Source organism: Chinchilla lanigera, unplaced genomic scaffold (assembly GCF_000276665.1).
Source record: "Chinchilla lanigera isolate Chin_1 unplaced genomic scaffold, ChiLan1.0 scaffold00029, whole genome shotgun sequence".
Lineage (NCBI taxonomy): Eukaryota > Metazoa > Chordata > Mammalia > Rodentia > Chinchillidae > Chinchilla > Chinchilla lanigera.
Genome location: NW_004955430.1, coordinates 9,524,971 through 9,543,200, shown reverse-complemented (window position 1 = coordinate 9,543,200; position 18,230 = coordinate 9,524,971). Strand labels below are relative to the sequence as shown.

The window sequence follows — 18,230 nt, the reverse complement described above, 5'->3', positions numbered from 1 at the left end:
CAGGTAGCACTAAAGGGCCCAACTGTGACAGCAGTGATAGATAGATTGCCAAGAAATAAAGTAGTTTACACAGACCTGCCTAAAAGATGTGCTTAAGAACTTCATTCATACTGGGTTGATCTGAAACAAAATTAAGTGACACAAGTCTGTGGAACACAGGCCTATCTATAAAGATTTTGACTTTTTCCTCAAGCATTTCTGTATAGCTATCCTTTTTGTAAATTCCTTCTTATCTTTAGAAAGACAGATAATTGGAAGAAATTATGTTTTCTTTGATTCTACATTATTAATATTTATATAAGATAATAGTTACAAGGGGCTGGGGATTTAGCTCAGCGGCAAAGCGCCTGCCTGGCAAGTGCAAGGTCGTGAGTTCAGTTCCCGGTGCCGGAAAAAAAAAAAAACAAAAAAAAAAAACCAAGATAATAGTTACAGATCATTAAGGATAATCAAGGTAAATATTCTTTCTTGAGAATTAACTGATTCTTTCCCATTCATAAGGATTTTGTTAATTTCTAAGCAGAAAAACTGAAGATATTTAGACATAGCCATATAAATGGCAATAAATGTGCTTGCTTCTGACATTATATTTACATCACAAAAAACTACACACATTTTTTTGGAATTGGGAATTGAACTCAGGACCTTGCACTTTCCAGGCAGCCTCTGTGCCACGGAGTTGTATCCCCAGCCCCCACACATAATTTTATCTGAAGCTCTTCCTTCCAACATCCCCTGAGAATAAGTATTAGCGTATTAGATTGTAGTTAACTATGCAGTATGCTGCTTCAAAAGCCATTTGGTAAGGATCCTTTCTTTTTATTTTATCAAAGCAGTTGCCTTATTAGTTTATTTTCTTTGACTGAAAGTTATTTTCGTATTTTCAGTAATACTAAATATCTTAAACAGCATTGTATCTGAGTCATTTTCCCCTCTCATTTAGTGATCTCTAGTAACTACCAGACCTGTCTTGGCCTTCTGATGCATTACCCAGTCATCGGGGATATACACTCACTGATTCTTAAGGCTCTGTTCCTTAGAGACCCAAAGGTAAGCTCTTTCAATAACATATACACAATATTAAGTTGAGTAAGAATTCCTGATGTGGAATTTGCCTAATGACAGAATTTGTCTAAGTTATAGACCCCGAATCAGAATCCTCATTGGCCAGCAATCAGGAAGCAAATTAAGTGAACACTGTCATGAGAAACTGGAACACACATCTCTTGTCCTTCAAAAGGTTGTTCCGCACTCCTGTCTTCATAATCAAGGAGAGTTAAGCAACTACGTGTTCTTATAGGCAAACTTTATCATCATTGTACCTCTCACTGGGAATGACTTTTATTCAAATATAACCTCAGAGACCATATGAATATCAAAACAGCAGATCCCCCAAGTAAGAGTTTATGATACAATGAAACATGGAATTATTTCATATTATGAATATGTATTTCTTATTTTTCAGATTGAATAACATATTAAAATAAAGATTTAAAGGCTTTTAACTGACTTTTTCTGTTTGAGCTTAACAAAATTCATTAAAATTTTCTTTACACTTAGAGAAAAAGTGTGCTCTTTTACAACTAATGTTATATTTCTTGAAAATAAGAACATTTAATGATCTAAAAAAATCTGTGAATTCTTGCTACTTTTGAGCCAAACAAAAATATTGGATGGAGTATAAGAGAGAACGCTTCAAATATGAATATTGTAGTGCCAGGCACTGGATGGTAATCCCTGCCTTTGGGTTTTTGGCAACCTCCCAACATTCATACTGGCAGTTGTCAAACTGTCTGTGAGTCAGTCAGTCTGTCTGTGGGTTCTATTGCCAAAGCTCTTGTCTAATCAACTTCAGTCTCCAAGTTTAATACAAATTTTGATTCTGAAGGATTTCTGCCCTTTCCTAAGTTACTGACTTCTTCCCTTGAATATATTCTTTATTTATTCTTTGACCGAGTTAAAGAATTGTCCTTGTGCCTATATCTATTTTCTGTAGAAACACGAACTTTTACATCATTTCTGTAACACAAAGTAATTTCATTAAACATCAGAAGTATACTTTGATATTGAAAGAAGCATTTTTTTCTGGAATAAAAGGAGTATGACTGAAAGTCTAAAGTTCCATGTTTATATTCTTATATTCATATGTATATGTAAGTTGTGGGAATATTTTTTGCCAAAAAAAATAAGATTCCTCTTTACAAGAGGCATAAAGATGATGTTGCTGGTCCATGAGGTATGCTTTTGGATCTACAAACTTAAGACAAACTCTGCATAGAGTGGAAAAAAATGCAAAACAGCAATTTGAATTCCTTACTTGTGTCATTTGTGTGATTTAATGGAGGAAGAAGTAATATATTATAAAAATCTATTGATCTTATTAATTTTTCCCCAGCTAAATATGTTGATCTTCCTGTGAATCACTCACTTAATTTCACAGTTCTTCATACTAAGTCCATCCATATTAGTAGAATCTAATTGCGCTCTCATGTTCATGTTGTTTTCATAAAGTAATTTTTAATGTCAATAGTATCCATGATAGAATTTAATGAACCAAATTCTACTAGTATTAAAGGTACATTGTTTAAGGCTTAAGAGAAAAAATGGTAGCATTATTATCTAAAAAGGATAATTCATGGCCTCTATATTCAGTGTCTTACCATGTAAAAACATGCTCAAGCTATTGGTTCAAATATGGGACCTTACACTGATAATTTGGAGACTAAGAAACTGGGAAAGATGAAGGAGGTATGCTCACAAGGCTCATGACAGCGAGTGCATGAAACAATAATATCAGTAGGAAAGCTGTGCAACCTTAGGAGCTTTCAAATGGCTAACCCAGTAAAGCAGGAGTTACACTTACGTGTATGTAATAGCTGACTCATTGACATTATTTCATAATTCCAAGTGATAACTAATGCCACTTATCATAGGTTTAATGTAGATTCATGGCAATATAGTGTTTCCCAGGGAATCAACAGAGTTAAGAATTAGGAATATAAGTCAAGCCTTGCCTCAACCACCAGCCATCTTCATTATTTTGGGAAAATTATGTTTGCTGAGCCTTGATCTCCTTTTTTGTAATATTATGAAATTACCTCTGATCCACCCAGCCAGAGCATTCTTTATCTATAAAGGACTAGCTTTGTTTTTTTTTTTCTTTTAATTAACTTTATTGGTACATTTTAGATATACATAATGATCACATTCATCATAGGAAATGCATATATGCTTATATCTTCTGATTTCTTTTTCCCCCAGTTCCCTCCCCTCAACCCAACTTTCCCTCCTTATTTAAAAAAGCTTTGTCAGGCATAGTGGTGCATGCCCTGTAATGCCAGCACTTGAGAGGCTAAGGCAGGGAGTGCTTTGAGCATGAGGCCAGCCTGGGCTACGAAGTGAGTTCAGGGCTAGCCTGAATTGCATAGTGAGACTCCATCACAAAAAGCCAAAACTAAAAGGTTGTTTCCATTTTTTTCTTCTATTTTCTTTTTCTTTTTTCTCTCCCTCCCTATCCCCCTCCCTGCTCACTTATTCCCCTTCCCATTTGAACATTTTTCTTCCTATGTCACAACATCTATTATACATTTTGGGCCTTATTTACCCTTTAGGTTTATCACACCAGGGAAACAATGCAATGTTTAAACATATCTATCCAATTTATTTCACTTAGGATTATGGTCTCAAGGTGCATCCATTTACCCAGAAATCTCTCACATTTATCCTCTTTATGGCAGAGTAGTACTCCATTGTATAAAAGAACCACATCTTCTTATCCATTCATCCACTGATGGGCATTTGAGTTATTTCTGAGAGTTAGCTATTAGGAATTGTGCTGCTATATCTATCTATCTGTCTATTTATCTGTATATATATTATATATACAGATATATTTATCTGTGTGTATATGTGTGTATATATATATATCACTCTGGTATGTGCTTTTAATTCTTTTGGGAAAATGCCAAAAAGGGGAATAGATGGGTCAAATGGAACCTCTAGTTTTATTTTTTTTGAGGAATCTTCACACTGATTTCCACAGTGGTTACACCAGTCTACCCTCCTACCAACACTACAGAAGGATTCCTTTTTCCCCACAACCTGCAAGCATTTGTTACTGGTTGATTTCTTGATACTAGCCATTCTTTCTTTAGTGAGATTGAACCTCAGTATTGTTTTAATTTGCATCATTTGAATGACCAGTGATGTTGAACATATTTGCATGTATTTATTTGCCATTTTTTACATATTCTTCTGAGAAGTATATATTCATTTCAGATGCCCATTTTTGGATTGGATTTTTAAATTTGGGGGTGTTTTTTTTATATATTCTAGATATTGGTCCTTTATCTGAGGAATAGCTGGCAAAAATTTTTTCCCATTCTGTAGGTTGTCTCTTCACTCTGTTGGTGATTTGTTTGGCTGTGCAAAAACTGTTTCATAGGGGCTGGGGATTTAGCTCAGTGGCACAGTGCCAGCCTGGCAAGCGCAAGGTCATAAGTTCAATTCCCGGTACCAGAAGAAAAATGAAAAAAAAAATATGTTTCATAAGATGATATCTCAGTTGCTGATTCTTTATAATATTTCGTGAGGGTTTTTTTAATAAAGTCTTTGTCCACAACAATGTCTTCAAGAGTTCTGCCTATTCTATCTTCTACACTTATTTAGAAAGTTTTATACAGTAAGTATCCGCTGAGTGGAGCAATTTTACTGTCAAGGGAGACAATTTAAAAGGGGTAAGAGGAAAAAGTAGAGCTATAGAAGAAGAGAAAGAGATTAAAAGCAAGTCTGAAGGACAAAGAGAAATATTGCAAGGTTTGGGAAACTGGTGAAAAAGACCAGTTGGAGGAAAGGAAAGAAGAAAGACACAGAAACAACAGAGCAAAACAATAGCAGCAAAAACTAGAAACCATGTTCACACTCATAAATACAAGAACAAACAACTAAGGGGGGAAAAAAGCAGAAAAGGAAGAAAAAGAAAAGAAAAAATTTTTCCACTTCAGGATGTGTCTGTGCCATCACTGGTAGAACAGGTGAGCAGAAAGAGCCCAGATCCATGTTGGTTGCCTCAGGAGGTATGCAGTAGAATTTTGGCAGGGTGGTGAATAATCCTAGCAAGCCTGTGCTAATCAAGTCCACCAAAGCTTGTGCTGATCCTGATTTTTGGCTGTGAGGCCACTTTGTTCAGTGCACAACTCGCTGGATGCCTCTTGCAGGCTTGTACTCAGCTCCCTGATCCTGGGTGTCTTCCATAACTGTGCCTCACCCTGACATTGGGAACTGCTAGATAGAGCCAACTTATGACTGCTGAGTCCCCAGTTCACCTGGCCCCTTTTTAAAATGGTGAATTGGTCAGTAATCCTGCCCTGAGGGTGTCTGAACTGGAATCACTCATCAGCCATTGCAGCACACAATGTTCATTGCTCCCTTCCACTGATGCACTTCTCCCTGGAAGCCTCTTGAGTCACCCATAGTCACCATGCCTTAGTAGGTTCGAGCTGCCTCTGTCACACTGTGGGCTGGGATTCAGGGAGAAAGCATCATTTGCTACCCCTGTCTTCTGCATTGATATCTCTTACTTTGCTGTTTCTGTGGATTCCAATTCTCACTTCAGATCCTTTCTGGGTCCTGGGGACCCATTTCTCTATTCCTTATTTTCCCCATGTTGCTGTATTCCAACATGTGGACTCCAAATCTTGGAGAGACTGATTTGTTTCTCCTTAACACTCCACCATCTTCCTGAAGTACTGACTTCTAATGAACTAACATTCTCCAGTAAAGTGCTACAAAGAACTAATGAAAAAATAATCTACCTGTATTACAGAAATCCACAAGTATTCGGAGTTTTCAGTGTAATTAATATCTACTTCAATGTGTATTGTATTGTCTTTGTAGGCAGAAAGGAGACCTTTTATGTTGAGGCAAGAAAAAAAAAGAAAGAATCCATGGTAGTACCCCAACTCATGTCTTCTGAAAATCCAGACATCAGAATGCTTTAAATGTCTTCTATTTGATGACAACAGTGAAACACTTAAAGTATTTGAGTCATTCCTGATTCAAGCAAAAGGTCATAAGTGCTGCATATACAAATCTCAAGGAAGTGAACTCATAGATGAAATTGGAGGCATAAAGACACACTTTTCCATATCCTAGCTTTGTGTGACAGTACTTTTGAGTGCTATTGACAGAATCAATACAAGAGAAGTAAACAAGGAACTCTAAGCCTTAGTAAGTTCATTGTCTGCCTTCAGAGATGTGCTTTGTCCAGCCATCAGCCCTAAATCACAGTGGAGATTGTTCCACTGAGAACACATATTTACCAGTAAAGTTTGAAGCGTTAAACACTATTCGTCTTATGGAAGAGGTAGGCTTTACTGTGGAAAGACTTCTCATTTGAACAGACTGAAATAATGGCTCTATATACTATTAATAATAGTACCATACTTCCTCAGTTTGGCAAGCACTTTGACTTAATTTGATCCTTATAACAACTCTTAGGGGTAAGCAGAGCAGATTATCTGTCCTCACTCCTTTTCAGTAGAGAGAGGTTAGTATTATGTGATTTAATCAAGGTCAGTAAACTTATAAGCTTCGAAGCTAGCTAGAGCATCTTCCTGACCCTGTGTCTACTCTTTCCCTTCTCAGATACTTGGCATTAATAAATCTGCCTTTTCCGTGAAACCATTTCAGGGTGCAGTTAGAACATTTCTTCCATTATAAGTCAACATAGCTCCATGAATTTTATCTATATGCATTTATCAGTTATTTCTCCTTAGGACTGGATCCTAGTTACTGTATTTTTTAGCATTTAGCATTGTGTCCTACTTGTGCTTGGTATTAAGAAAATACTGGTAGAATTGAATTTGACTTTTCTCACTAGACCATCCTGACTTTAAGCAGACCTCCCTCACTGAGCATATTTTTGGAACCTATACCCACATTCCACAAAAGCCATAATTAGTGTTATATTTTTTTAGCTGCCATTTTCATCAAGATCATGAATTAGCCCTACAACTTGAATTTAAAGAGTGTCTAGTCCTTTAATTTGCTGTGTGTCAGAATCATTTGAAAACCTATTACTGCCTTCAAATAGTAGGAAATAAAAAAGACGTAACAAAGAATCTAGTTAATATCCTTCATTTGGGCTATCAGAATTTCACAACTGTTAAGAACCTACCAGTGATAGTGAATCTTTTATAGCTTTTAATGATAACAAACAGCCAGCTTATTCACTACATGCCCCAGAGGCTCACCACCACTGACCTAGAGAGTCTAATTAAACTGCTTCCTTTCATTGATGAACTAATTGACAATCTTGGTGAGGCTTGGAGATTTACTGAAAATTATACAGCTTGTCACTGGAAGAATCAGTAAATACAGCCAGATCTTAGGTGTCCTTTGCATACGATAGCTGCAGTAGCTTATTAGTTTACAAATAGTGGTGTCCTGCTAATATATTTCTGATATAAAGTCTTCTATTTTAATACACATTTGTTTCCATTTATAATAAATGAAATTGTCTTATATGTCTATGAGATGTATGTATGTATGTATGGATGGATGGATGGATGGAGAGATAGGGAGAGTTAGTTACGTGGCCCAAGAACTGTTTGAAATTTTTGAATGTATGCTTTATAACATGACTGCATATGAAGTATCTTTTTGTAAAAGTCTGTAACCCTCACACCATGAATACAGGTTCTATACTTAGCTCTTCATACCAAACTCCTAATTCTTATTTGCCTTTCTTTATCATATTAGAACTACTGAGCAGATTTCCAAAAGCAATCCACTAAATGAAGTTAGAGGGATAGAAAGAAGACAATCTGAAATATATGAAGTGATTAAAAAACATTGTTCTAGCTAGTTGCTGAAATTCAAAAAAAAAATTTTAAAACCCAATTAGAAGCAAAAGTCATAGAAAATGTGAACATATTGCGTTCCTTAAGTAACCAGATGTTCTCTCCTTCCTGAAGGCAGTAAGGGCTAGGAATAAAGGTTTAAAACTATTGTTTTAAGTTAACTGTGAATCTTGGAAATCTCTTTTTACCCTTTAGCAAATGAAATTCTAATACAGAGACATAAGCAAAGAAATTTTCATGTTTTTTTGCTCTCTGATTTGTATTGTATTGAAGTATTAACCTTATCACAGATATTACAAATGAAATACAATATATGGATTACTATTTTAGATTAAGTAGTAAAAATTTGACAGCCACTATTTATTCTGAAGATTAGGATATTTGGAGAAAAACATTCTGGGTAAGTTTTCAAGCCTCTCTTTTAGCACTGACCATTGCTGTTTATGGTAAAGAATTGGTAGAAATAAGACGGTTTCACAATCATTCTTGTACATAGAAACAGTATATGATACACATTTTTTCCTATGCTAGACCAATTATGATTTGGCTTTTGTTTAAGTTTTGCTTTTTAAATTATAAAAATTCTAACATCAAGTTTCACATTTTATGCAGATAATTCAAATTGTACTCATTTAATTTAAAAATAAAATCCGTTATATCTGCAACATTTTTGTTGCTGTCTAATAACATTGGTAAATGTCATGTATCACAATTGAAAAGCAGTGAATAGATTCAAACCTACAAGTCAGGTGACAATGTTAGAAAATGTTCCTTCCCATTAATTCCATTGTGCTCTTACCTTCTGAGCAGTAAAGAACCTAAAAGTAACTAATACCATTTGAAGAAGGTGCATTATATCCACTTAGTTACTTTTCATGATGTTTTTGTCAGAACTTCTCTTCAGATTTTCTAGCACGTTCCTGATCCCCATTTTGTCATGACTTCATTTTACAGATAGATTGCTTATGTTACTCCTGTGTTCCCGGAGCATTTCTTTGAAAATAGTGGTTCCTGGGGAATCATTTTTGTGCTTATTTAATTAGTGATATAAGAAAATGTTTTTCTTTGTTTCTGAGCTCTATGACTAATATGTCATTCTTTTTCATCACTAGGTTACCACCAATTAGGTATTTATTATAGTTCATATTTAGGTATTAATGACTAAATCAGGTATGTTTTCATATCCAGTCAGAAATATAGATTTATCAACATGGATTAGAATTTTTTAAAACTTGTTTTATTTCTCAATAAATAGCGGTTATAATACAACATTCTTCAAGGAATTACTTTAAATCTTTTTTAATCCTGTATTTGAAATTTACTATTTATTGTTTTCAAACATTCTGTGATGTTGCAATGCCTTTCTTAAAACATATTAAAGGTTACTGTAGGTGCCTTAAATAATTTTGAATGATTTCATAGTTTTTTAGTACACTAATTGAAGCTGTTTCTATTTTATATCTTCTGTATACCAGCCACTGTTTAGATGATGTTGATGTAATAGTGAACCAAAAACTAAGTAAAAAAGATGTGGCCCTTATTATAATAAGCAAATAAGCAGGAAATCACTTAATATAAAGTGATTTTATCAAATCTTGGTAAAAGATTTGAATAGAGTGTTATCATTAAAATGATAAGTAGGATAGTGGGCTAAATGAAGATTTAGTCAGAGGGACTTCTTGGAAGAAGAGACGTTCCACCTGGGAGTTAAAGAATTTCCTTGGGTGATGTAATTCCAGCTTGAGAAAACAGGAAGCACAGCATTTGGAAATTGCTGAACCAAATGGCCAGGTTGGCCATGGCAGTTCTCTATCCAGAGTGACCCCTCAGATCACTCTGAGGAACCTGTAATGGAAAGCATAGCTGCCTCTCTCTCCAGTCTTCATGTATTTGCAGACAGTAATTATGAAAAGTCCATGATATGTGTAGGGAATTTTTATAGTATTTTATTTGGTATTAATTTGTATAATTTTCTAATTTGTTTATTTTTCAACATAAATAAATGGTTTATGTATCAGTGAAAAATCAAGGTAAAAAGAATCCCATTGCAAAGTGGGGGTTTTTTGGGTTTGTGGGTTGTTCTCACTATGTTGCCTAGGCTAGTCTTGAATTTGTAAACTCAAGTGATACTCCTGCTTCAGTCTATGAGTAGCTAAGACCACAGACACATGCTATCGCAGCCGTCATTGTAGTGATGTTTATTAGTGGCTGTAAGTAGTTGGTAATGGTAACAGTATTTGCTAAAAATGAGCATGACTTCTTTAGTCACTCTCAGAAAGGTTTCTTGATTTTTATTCTGGGCAAGAGATCTATGAAACTTAGTGGAAATAATTGCTCTGAGTGTTTAAAGGAGATGGCTTCTGAACTAAGAAACAGCCTAACTCATTACACTGGTTATTATTTTTCTTCAGATAAGAAAAAAAGAGCTTAAGACAGTAAAAAAGAGCTTAAGATCCATGGATTAATTCTGTTCTGATTAACAGTGAGCAAATCAAAATCTATAAACCAATCTTCTGCCTTTTATTTGATGTCTCACAAGTAAACAATATATAGAAGTTGAGGAAGAAATAGATTACTAAAACTTTTAAAGCTGTTTATCCTAAACATGTGTTCATGAAGTTACTATAAAACCCCAATGTTAAAAGTATTACAGTGCATCCTAATGAAATGACTGATACGAGGTCAAGGAGTAAAATGGCTTCTGTGCTATAGCACTGATTTGCTGCTTTGCCTCATGGAAATAATTTAGCCTTTTGCCACCTTAAAATCAGGTTCATTAACTTTTTTAAAGTTAATATGTGGCCAGTAAGGTCCTAATTAGTCTCTAAATCTATTTCTAGCTCTAAGTGCTATGCAACCTAGCTAATCATTTATTTTCCTTATTGTATTTGAAGTAACTTGTTCAAAAGAAGTCATTATTTTGTTTCTTTGTCATTGTGTTTAAGTTAAATGTTTAAAATTACAAATCAAAAATTATGACAAAAAGATTATTTTTTGACTAAAATATTGTTTTAATCATAAAACTTTTTATGACTAAAATATTCTTAAAAGGAAGTTAGATTTTTTTACTTAGTAATGACTGGATCACTAAGATGAATCTGAAGCCACCTCTGGGTAGACCCTCCAACTCCTCTAGTCAGAGATCAGTTTGGCTCTATGCAGGGGATTTTGCTGCAGCATTTGATGTATGAGCTTGGTCTGCATGCTGGTAGTGACATTTGTCTAAGTTTCTTTTCTTTTTGTTGTTTTGGTTTTTGTTGTTGTTGTTGTTGTTGTTGTTTTGTCTAAGTGTCTTAATATGGTTTGGAAAAGTTCTTTATTTACTTGTCTCTTTTTTTTCCTGGTTAGAAAGAGGAATTTTATAATTTCATTTTTCCACAGTCTCTCTCCAAAGTACTATTCACTTAGCTATAATCTGCTAAGCTCCTACCATGTACCAAAGCATTTATAAACTCTTAGAAGTCTTAGATGAAACGTGTAAAGAAAGATTAGTATTTGTGGCAGTTGAAAGGAATATCCACTTGGGTGATTTCATCTTCCTTCAGTTTTTGGATATACATCCAGGCTCCTCAGTGAGGCTTATCCTAATATCCTGCAGACCCCGCTGCCTCCATATCCATAGGAGATAACTTGAATGGTTTTCTTGTTATTTTTGAATTATCTGACTTACCCCTAAAAATACATCAGATCTATAAAGACAATACTTTTCATCTCCACAGGAGATAACCGCATAGTTGATAACTTACTGGTTTTGTTGTTGTTGTTATTACTCTTGAGTTGTCTGTCTTTCCCTGAAAGTGCATCAAATCAGAAAGATAGGGCCAGGGATATAGCTCAGTGGCACAGTGCCTGCCTGGCAAGTGTGAGGTGATGAGTTCAATTCCTGATACCCAAAAAAAAAAAAAAACCCAGAAAGACAATACTTTTTTGTGTGTTTTAGTCTGTCTGTGCCAAGCATTTATAAAATAAATGAACAAGTGAATGAACAGTGACCATTTACTAGTTTCCACAGCCAAGCCTTCAAGTTCTCTGCCAGGGGAGAAATTACGATGTCTATTGCAATTCAGGTTAGCCACACAAATTTAAAGCCAAACACTTAAAAATAGAAGCCATGACTCTAAACCAGAGATCTCCAAAGTGGAGTATGTACATACACAGTGACTATACAAAGAATTCAAAGCAGTATAGGACGAAAATAATGAAGTTTCTTATTTTTTCCCAAAAAATTCAGTGAAACATACTACTAAGTTTTACAATTTAACAGAGAGTTTAGCAACTGGTACCTCCATATGCCCTTTGTGTGGGCCAATCATGTATCATCTACTGTAATTCCCTGAAAATAAGACCAGGTTTTATATTAATTTTGCTCCAAAAGATTCAGTAGGGCTTATTTTCAGGGAAATGTCTTATTTTATCATGTACAACAAGATACATTTATTTGTGTACAACAGTCTGCATTTATTCATGTATAAAAGTCTACATTTATTCAGATACAGTCGTGTCATCTTCTAAAACATCGTCATAGCTCTCCAAACTCCAAATTCAAGACTGAATTTTTTGCAACTCTGCTTCCCCAGTCTCTCAACTCTAGCAATAGAGCTGTCCTTGAATGAGCATTTCTTGTCCATGTAGCCTACACAAACTCCATTGGCAATACAGTTCTGTGATTTTATCCCATAAATTCTTCACCTAACTCACAACCTCTTGGTGTGGCTTCACAAAGTTTCTGTTAAATCAGGTGTTGCCTGAAGACTCATGAGACAGGAGTGTCAACAAAATTGATGACAGTTAAGAATGATGGTCCACATAGAAGTGACAAAAAATAGCAGGCACCAAAACTCACAAAATGAATATTTCATGCAGGTGCATTAAGCATGTCCATTACAACACATGACATACTGAATTATGAAAATTGATATTAGACACAATCACATCAGTTCATTTATCAGGTGCACATGTTATTTGCATGTTGTATCTATACTCCAGTTACTCATGCAGCAACAGGTCCAGAGTTCATTTGTTTACACAAGCTTTTGTCTCTTCTCCCAAGGTGCTCACTTGGGTATTTACAATATTTAGTTATGATTTATATTATCGTTTATATTAAGTATTAATATCAATAATATTTATATTTAATTATATATTAATATTAATAGTTTATTATTCAATATGTTCATCATGTGCTGCAGTAGGTGTACTAAATGTGTCTGTCTGATGATCCTGACTGGGCTTATTTAGGGGTAGGGCTTATATTATTATGAGCATTCTGAAAAGTCATCCTAGAGCTGATTTTTTTTAGGCCATATTTTCTGGGAAATATGGTATGAGCTCACCTAAAGGAAAAGGACTCCACATGCAAAGGGACTGATAGTGGCCACCTTCATCCGCCATCTACTTTCACCACTATCTTAGTTACTTTTCTCTCATTCCTGTGACAGAATACCAATATCCAAAATTAAAGAGGGAAGGGTTTATTTAGCTCACAGTTCATAGAGGTTTCAGTCCATATTTAGCTGGTTCCAAGGCAGGGTGGCATGCAGGTCACGGTGGCAGAAGATACCAAAACCACAAGAGAAAAAGGGGAAAAGCAAGGCTCTTTTCCTCCCTTATAGTGTATGCAGGCTACTTGCCCTAGGGCAGGTGTAGCATTCCCAGCACTAGAGATAAACAGTCACAAACTCTAGATTCAGCTGCCTCCAAAAAGCCCGCCCGCCCCATGACTGCATGGGGCTTTGGGAGGACATCCAGGCACAAACCATAACAGCCACCTTGTGCCCTATCCCTGCTTTCATATGACTAGTTAAATAGATATATGGTTTACATCTTCTTAAGTGGTGGCATATTCACAATACCAAGGAAATAGCAGGATTCATGTACATCTACTTTGTGTTCACTAGATAGCTCCTGCTAATGTTCTTGAAAGAGCTGCTAAGTACAATTTCTTTAAAAAAAAGAAAAGAAAAAGAAAAAACCTACTTCAGGTTTGCTTACTTTTCTGTTAATGACAAGTAACTGTCAGTAATATGGTACTATGAAAATATTTTTAAAACATTAATACTTAATTTGTCTTTTCAAGGTTATGGTGACATTTTAATAATGAAAATAAGAGCTTTTTCAAAGAAATGCATGCTATGGAGGGAACATTTCAAAATAGGATATTGGTTGTATGATGTATGTGTATGATGTAGGTGTATGATGTTCTTGCCAAATATAATTGAGTGTATCACTTTTTTAAAACTCTGAAAGAATACCTAAAAATTATGGAAATAGTGGTTAATAATCTCCCAAATGAAAAGTAAAGTCAAGTTTGAATTGATGTTTTAAAATATAAAAATGCAACAACTGGGATGAGGGAAAGGAGAAAAAGAAAGAAGGGAATATATATATGGGGGATGGAGGGGACAGCTGAGATAACTGTACTGCTGATGTTTACTGGTTTGTTGAAAGGAACAGTTAATGCTTAAATTTTTTTGACTAATTTTGCATGCTTATATCTGGTAATCTGAACAACTAATTTGAAGACAATAATATGCAATATTACAACCATTGGTAACTTCCTACCATTTTGTTTAGCGAAGCTCTGTATTGTTTCTAATTTTTTTATATTATTTTTTATTCTCTTCAGTGGTTTAATCAATCTTGCATTCTTATATCTGGTAATCTGAGCAACTTCATTGAAAACAATATGTAATATAGCAACCATTATTAATTCCTATCATTTTGTTTTGAACCCCTGTATCATTTTTATTGTTTTTATGTTGTTTTGTTTTTGCTTATGTTACTGTTATTTTTATTCTCTTTAAAATAAATAAATAATAAAATATAAAAGTGCAGCATCTTTGAATTAAATATTTAAGAAGAGCTGAAAAACATAAGGAAGATAGAAATTTTACTGAACAAGAATCTTGACATAATTAGTGTGTTATGAAATGAACACCATAGTTTAGCAAAGGCAGCTAACAATCTCTTTCTTCCACTCAGATATATGCTTCTTTATGAGGTAGCTTTTTCTAGAGTATCATTCACAAAACTGACTCTGACAAAGCATTTAATATAGATTTCTAAAAAGGTAAGTGTATTCAGTCACTCTACTACTAGAAAGCATGTTTTTAGGAAGAACATAAATCCTACTGGAAGTAAACTATTACAGAAATTAAATACACTGTTTTTTGACTCTCATTTAAAAATTCTGTTGTGCATATATTTTTCTATATACAGAAAAAAATCAGTACAATTGGTACATGTATATAACCTATAAATAAATATACATTTATTGAGAGTATGACCACACACACACACACCAAGTTTTTACTAGCAAACAGATAATCAAAAGGAATCACCTCCCTGCCGTAGGTCACTGGCTCCTGAAAAGGGATCCAGGTGATTATAATGTTAGGGTAAGATTCTTAAGCTTGGCCTCTAGTGCACACACAGCTCTCTCTTCCCTAGACATAGCCATTAGTACAGATAACTAGGAAGGACACAGGACTCACACTTATTTTTATGAAGAGAGAATGTACCTGAATTCTTTTGGTAAAGCACATGGTTAGGGTCTCCTGCAGTCCTGAGTTTCACTGAGAAGTCTACCAATGCCATTCCAGTTCTATGTTCTAATAACCTGGACTCACTGTGTACTTTTTCTTGATTGGTCTGATGCTTGAAAAATAATCCTAGCTGGGAATGGTGGCACATGCCTGTTATCCCAGAACTCTAGGAAAATAAGGAGAAAGAATTCAAGAATTCTTAAATTCAAGCCCAGCGTGGGCAACTTAGCAAGACCCTTTCTCAAAACAAATAATAAAAGTGAAAAGGACTCAGCATACCTCAGTGCAAAGGGGCATTCATTTATATATTACACATTTTATAATTTATTTATAGCTTGTTATGACTCTAGTTTTCATATAATTATATACTTTATTTCTTCCTGAGGCCTGGTGAGGGGAAGCAAAATACACAAAGTCATCCAGAATTCAGTGGCAGAACTGAGACCCGTCCCCCTGGCTGCTGTTCGCAGTGGATACTGTTTGTCTTCTTTCTTCTACTTAGGCCTGTCCTGCTTGTAGAATTCTGGTGCAGAGTTTCCTGATTACTCCCTCTCTCACTACATCCCACTGCCCTGAATGACCCCGGGAGAGTTAATATGAGCTCCTTGGTATTTGCAAGGAACATAAACAGTTCACTTTGATTGCCCCTCCAACCACAGCAGTTTACTTTTGACTTCCTGTTTATTCATGGTTGGAATTCCAACTTGGAAAATTGTTTTATTATTACAGAAATTAGTTTGTCAAGTCTGGTATTTTAAATTTCCAAGCATTAAGGCTCAGTGAGATTGATGAGGGAAACATAATAATAATGATGGTGATAATAATTATTATTATTCTATAGTGGAACTGACTTTTGAGGGTTTTTTCACCATATGGATACAGTGGTTGCTTATGGAATACAATAAGACAAAAGTAGTAAAATAGAAAACGAGAGGGAAGTCAAGAGAGCAGTTTAAGGGGTTAACAGTGATAGTATGAACTAGAGGAGGGGCAAGGGACAGGAATAGAGGGGCTTACAATGTATTCATAAAATTGACCAAACACCACTGACAAATCCTGTGTTTCTGCAGTAGTTGTTTAGTTTTCACACAAGTGATAGTCCATTGTAATTGGGGTGTATGTCAGAGTCATACAGTTCTCAGGCTTCTGTCAGAAGAGGAAGCAGGTTTCCTTTATAGCCAATGGCTTTCCTTAAAGTGAAAATATCTTGGTTCCTTCATCTTTTTGGCTCACTGAGAGGGTCCTAAGGAAAAAGCTAAAATCAAAGGCAAAGTTTTTGACCCTTAATGTCATGATCTCAGAAATCTGATTTCATCAGCACTTTTGGAAAAACAAAGTCATCAATAAGGGACAGACTCAAAACAGTGCTTATAAGGCTGCTATGGAAACTTTGTATGTCTCTTTCTCAATTTTCAGTGAGCCATAGAATAGCCACAATACTGATATCTTCATGCCCCCATGACTGCTACATTTATATTTTGGTAGCAGACTGCTAGGGTCTGAATGTAATCTCTCCTCAAAATTCATATACTGAAATTTTAACTCCCAAGGTGACGATATTAGGAAGTGAAGTCTTTGGGAAATTATTAATTCATGAAGACTCTGACCTCATAATTGGGATTAGTGTCAACACTTCAAACAGCTAGCTGCCTTCATCATGTGAAGATACAACAAGAAGACGCCATCTGTGAACCAAGAAGTGGACCCTTAGCAGACATCAGATCTATAAATGCATTACTTAATCTTGGACTTCCTAGCTTTCAAAATTAGGAGAAATACATTTCTACTTTTCATAAACCACCAGATTTATGGTATTTTGTGTAGCACTCCAGACTAAGCCACAAACCTACTTTGGAGGCCACATCATCATATCACTTACAGTGAAAGGGAAACAAATTATCTAACTCCATCTGACCAGCAAAATGTAGACCTATGTAAAAAACAACCAGAATCACAATATGCTCGGAATACCTAGTATCAGCAGAAGCAGGTAGGCAGACACATTTAGTGAAACCAGGCTATGAAACCCTAACATCCCTACATTATAATATATGAAGTCTGGAACCTACTTTACAGTACTGGTAATCCTTGGCAAGGCTGTTCATGTTCTTTCAGATACATGGAGTCCACCAAAAAATACAGGCATATTTCAGGAAAAGAAAAATACTATAATGTTTCTTCAACAGATGGTGTTACCCTCATATGGGGGACCCTAGGGGATGTCATATATCACAGAAGACCCACTACACTTCTGGCTTTTAGAGAAGAAATTGAAAATGTATTTGCAGCAATCTCAATGAGCAAGGTTACCAGAGCAGCAGATCATCATACTAATAAATGTCTGGAAGCTAATGGCCGCCATATTGAGCACCTCTTGTAATTGTACAGGCCAAAGGTAACTTGTATTAATCTCATGATGTCTTGATAAATTAAGCATTAAAATATTTATTCAAGATTTTCTTTTCCTGAAGTATATATACATTTTTTGGTGAACTCCATATATTAACCATTAAGGGATGTACGCAACTCTTGCTAACCGGGAGACCTCCTGGTTTCTTGAAGAAGGCTAGCATGTGTGTAATTTTGTAGTTTGACTCTTGCCAAGCTCCTGGGTGCACGCATCATTCCTGGGTGCTCCCAGTCTTTAATAAAAATTTCTCAAAAGGTAAATTGGAAATACTTATCTTCTCACTCACCTTTTTGGAGCTATGAACACTTTAACCTCTTTTTAATGCATGGTTGCTTCAGTAAATTGAGAGTTCAGTTTTCAGGTTTCTTTCTCTGCATCCTACACTCTCTTTTTTTTGACAGTATTTCAACTTTA

General features: G+C 35.2%; 1 protein-coding gene across 4 annotated transcripts in view; it reads left to right on the top strand.

The window, feature by feature from the left end:
* Nucleotides 1-18,230, top strand: part of Tbc1d5 (TBC1 domain family, member 5) — a 554,846-nt gene that overhangs the window by 423,510 nt on the left and 113,106 nt on the right. For all 4 annotated transcript variants that reach the window (XM_005387456.2, XM_013515658.1, XM_013515660.1 and 1 more), the window contains one exon: nucleotides 944-1,050. In XM_005387456.2, coding sequence (XP_005387513.1) covers nucleotides 944-1,050 — 107 coding nt within the window. The remainder of the gene's footprint in view (nucleotides 1-943; nucleotides 1,051-18,230) is intronic.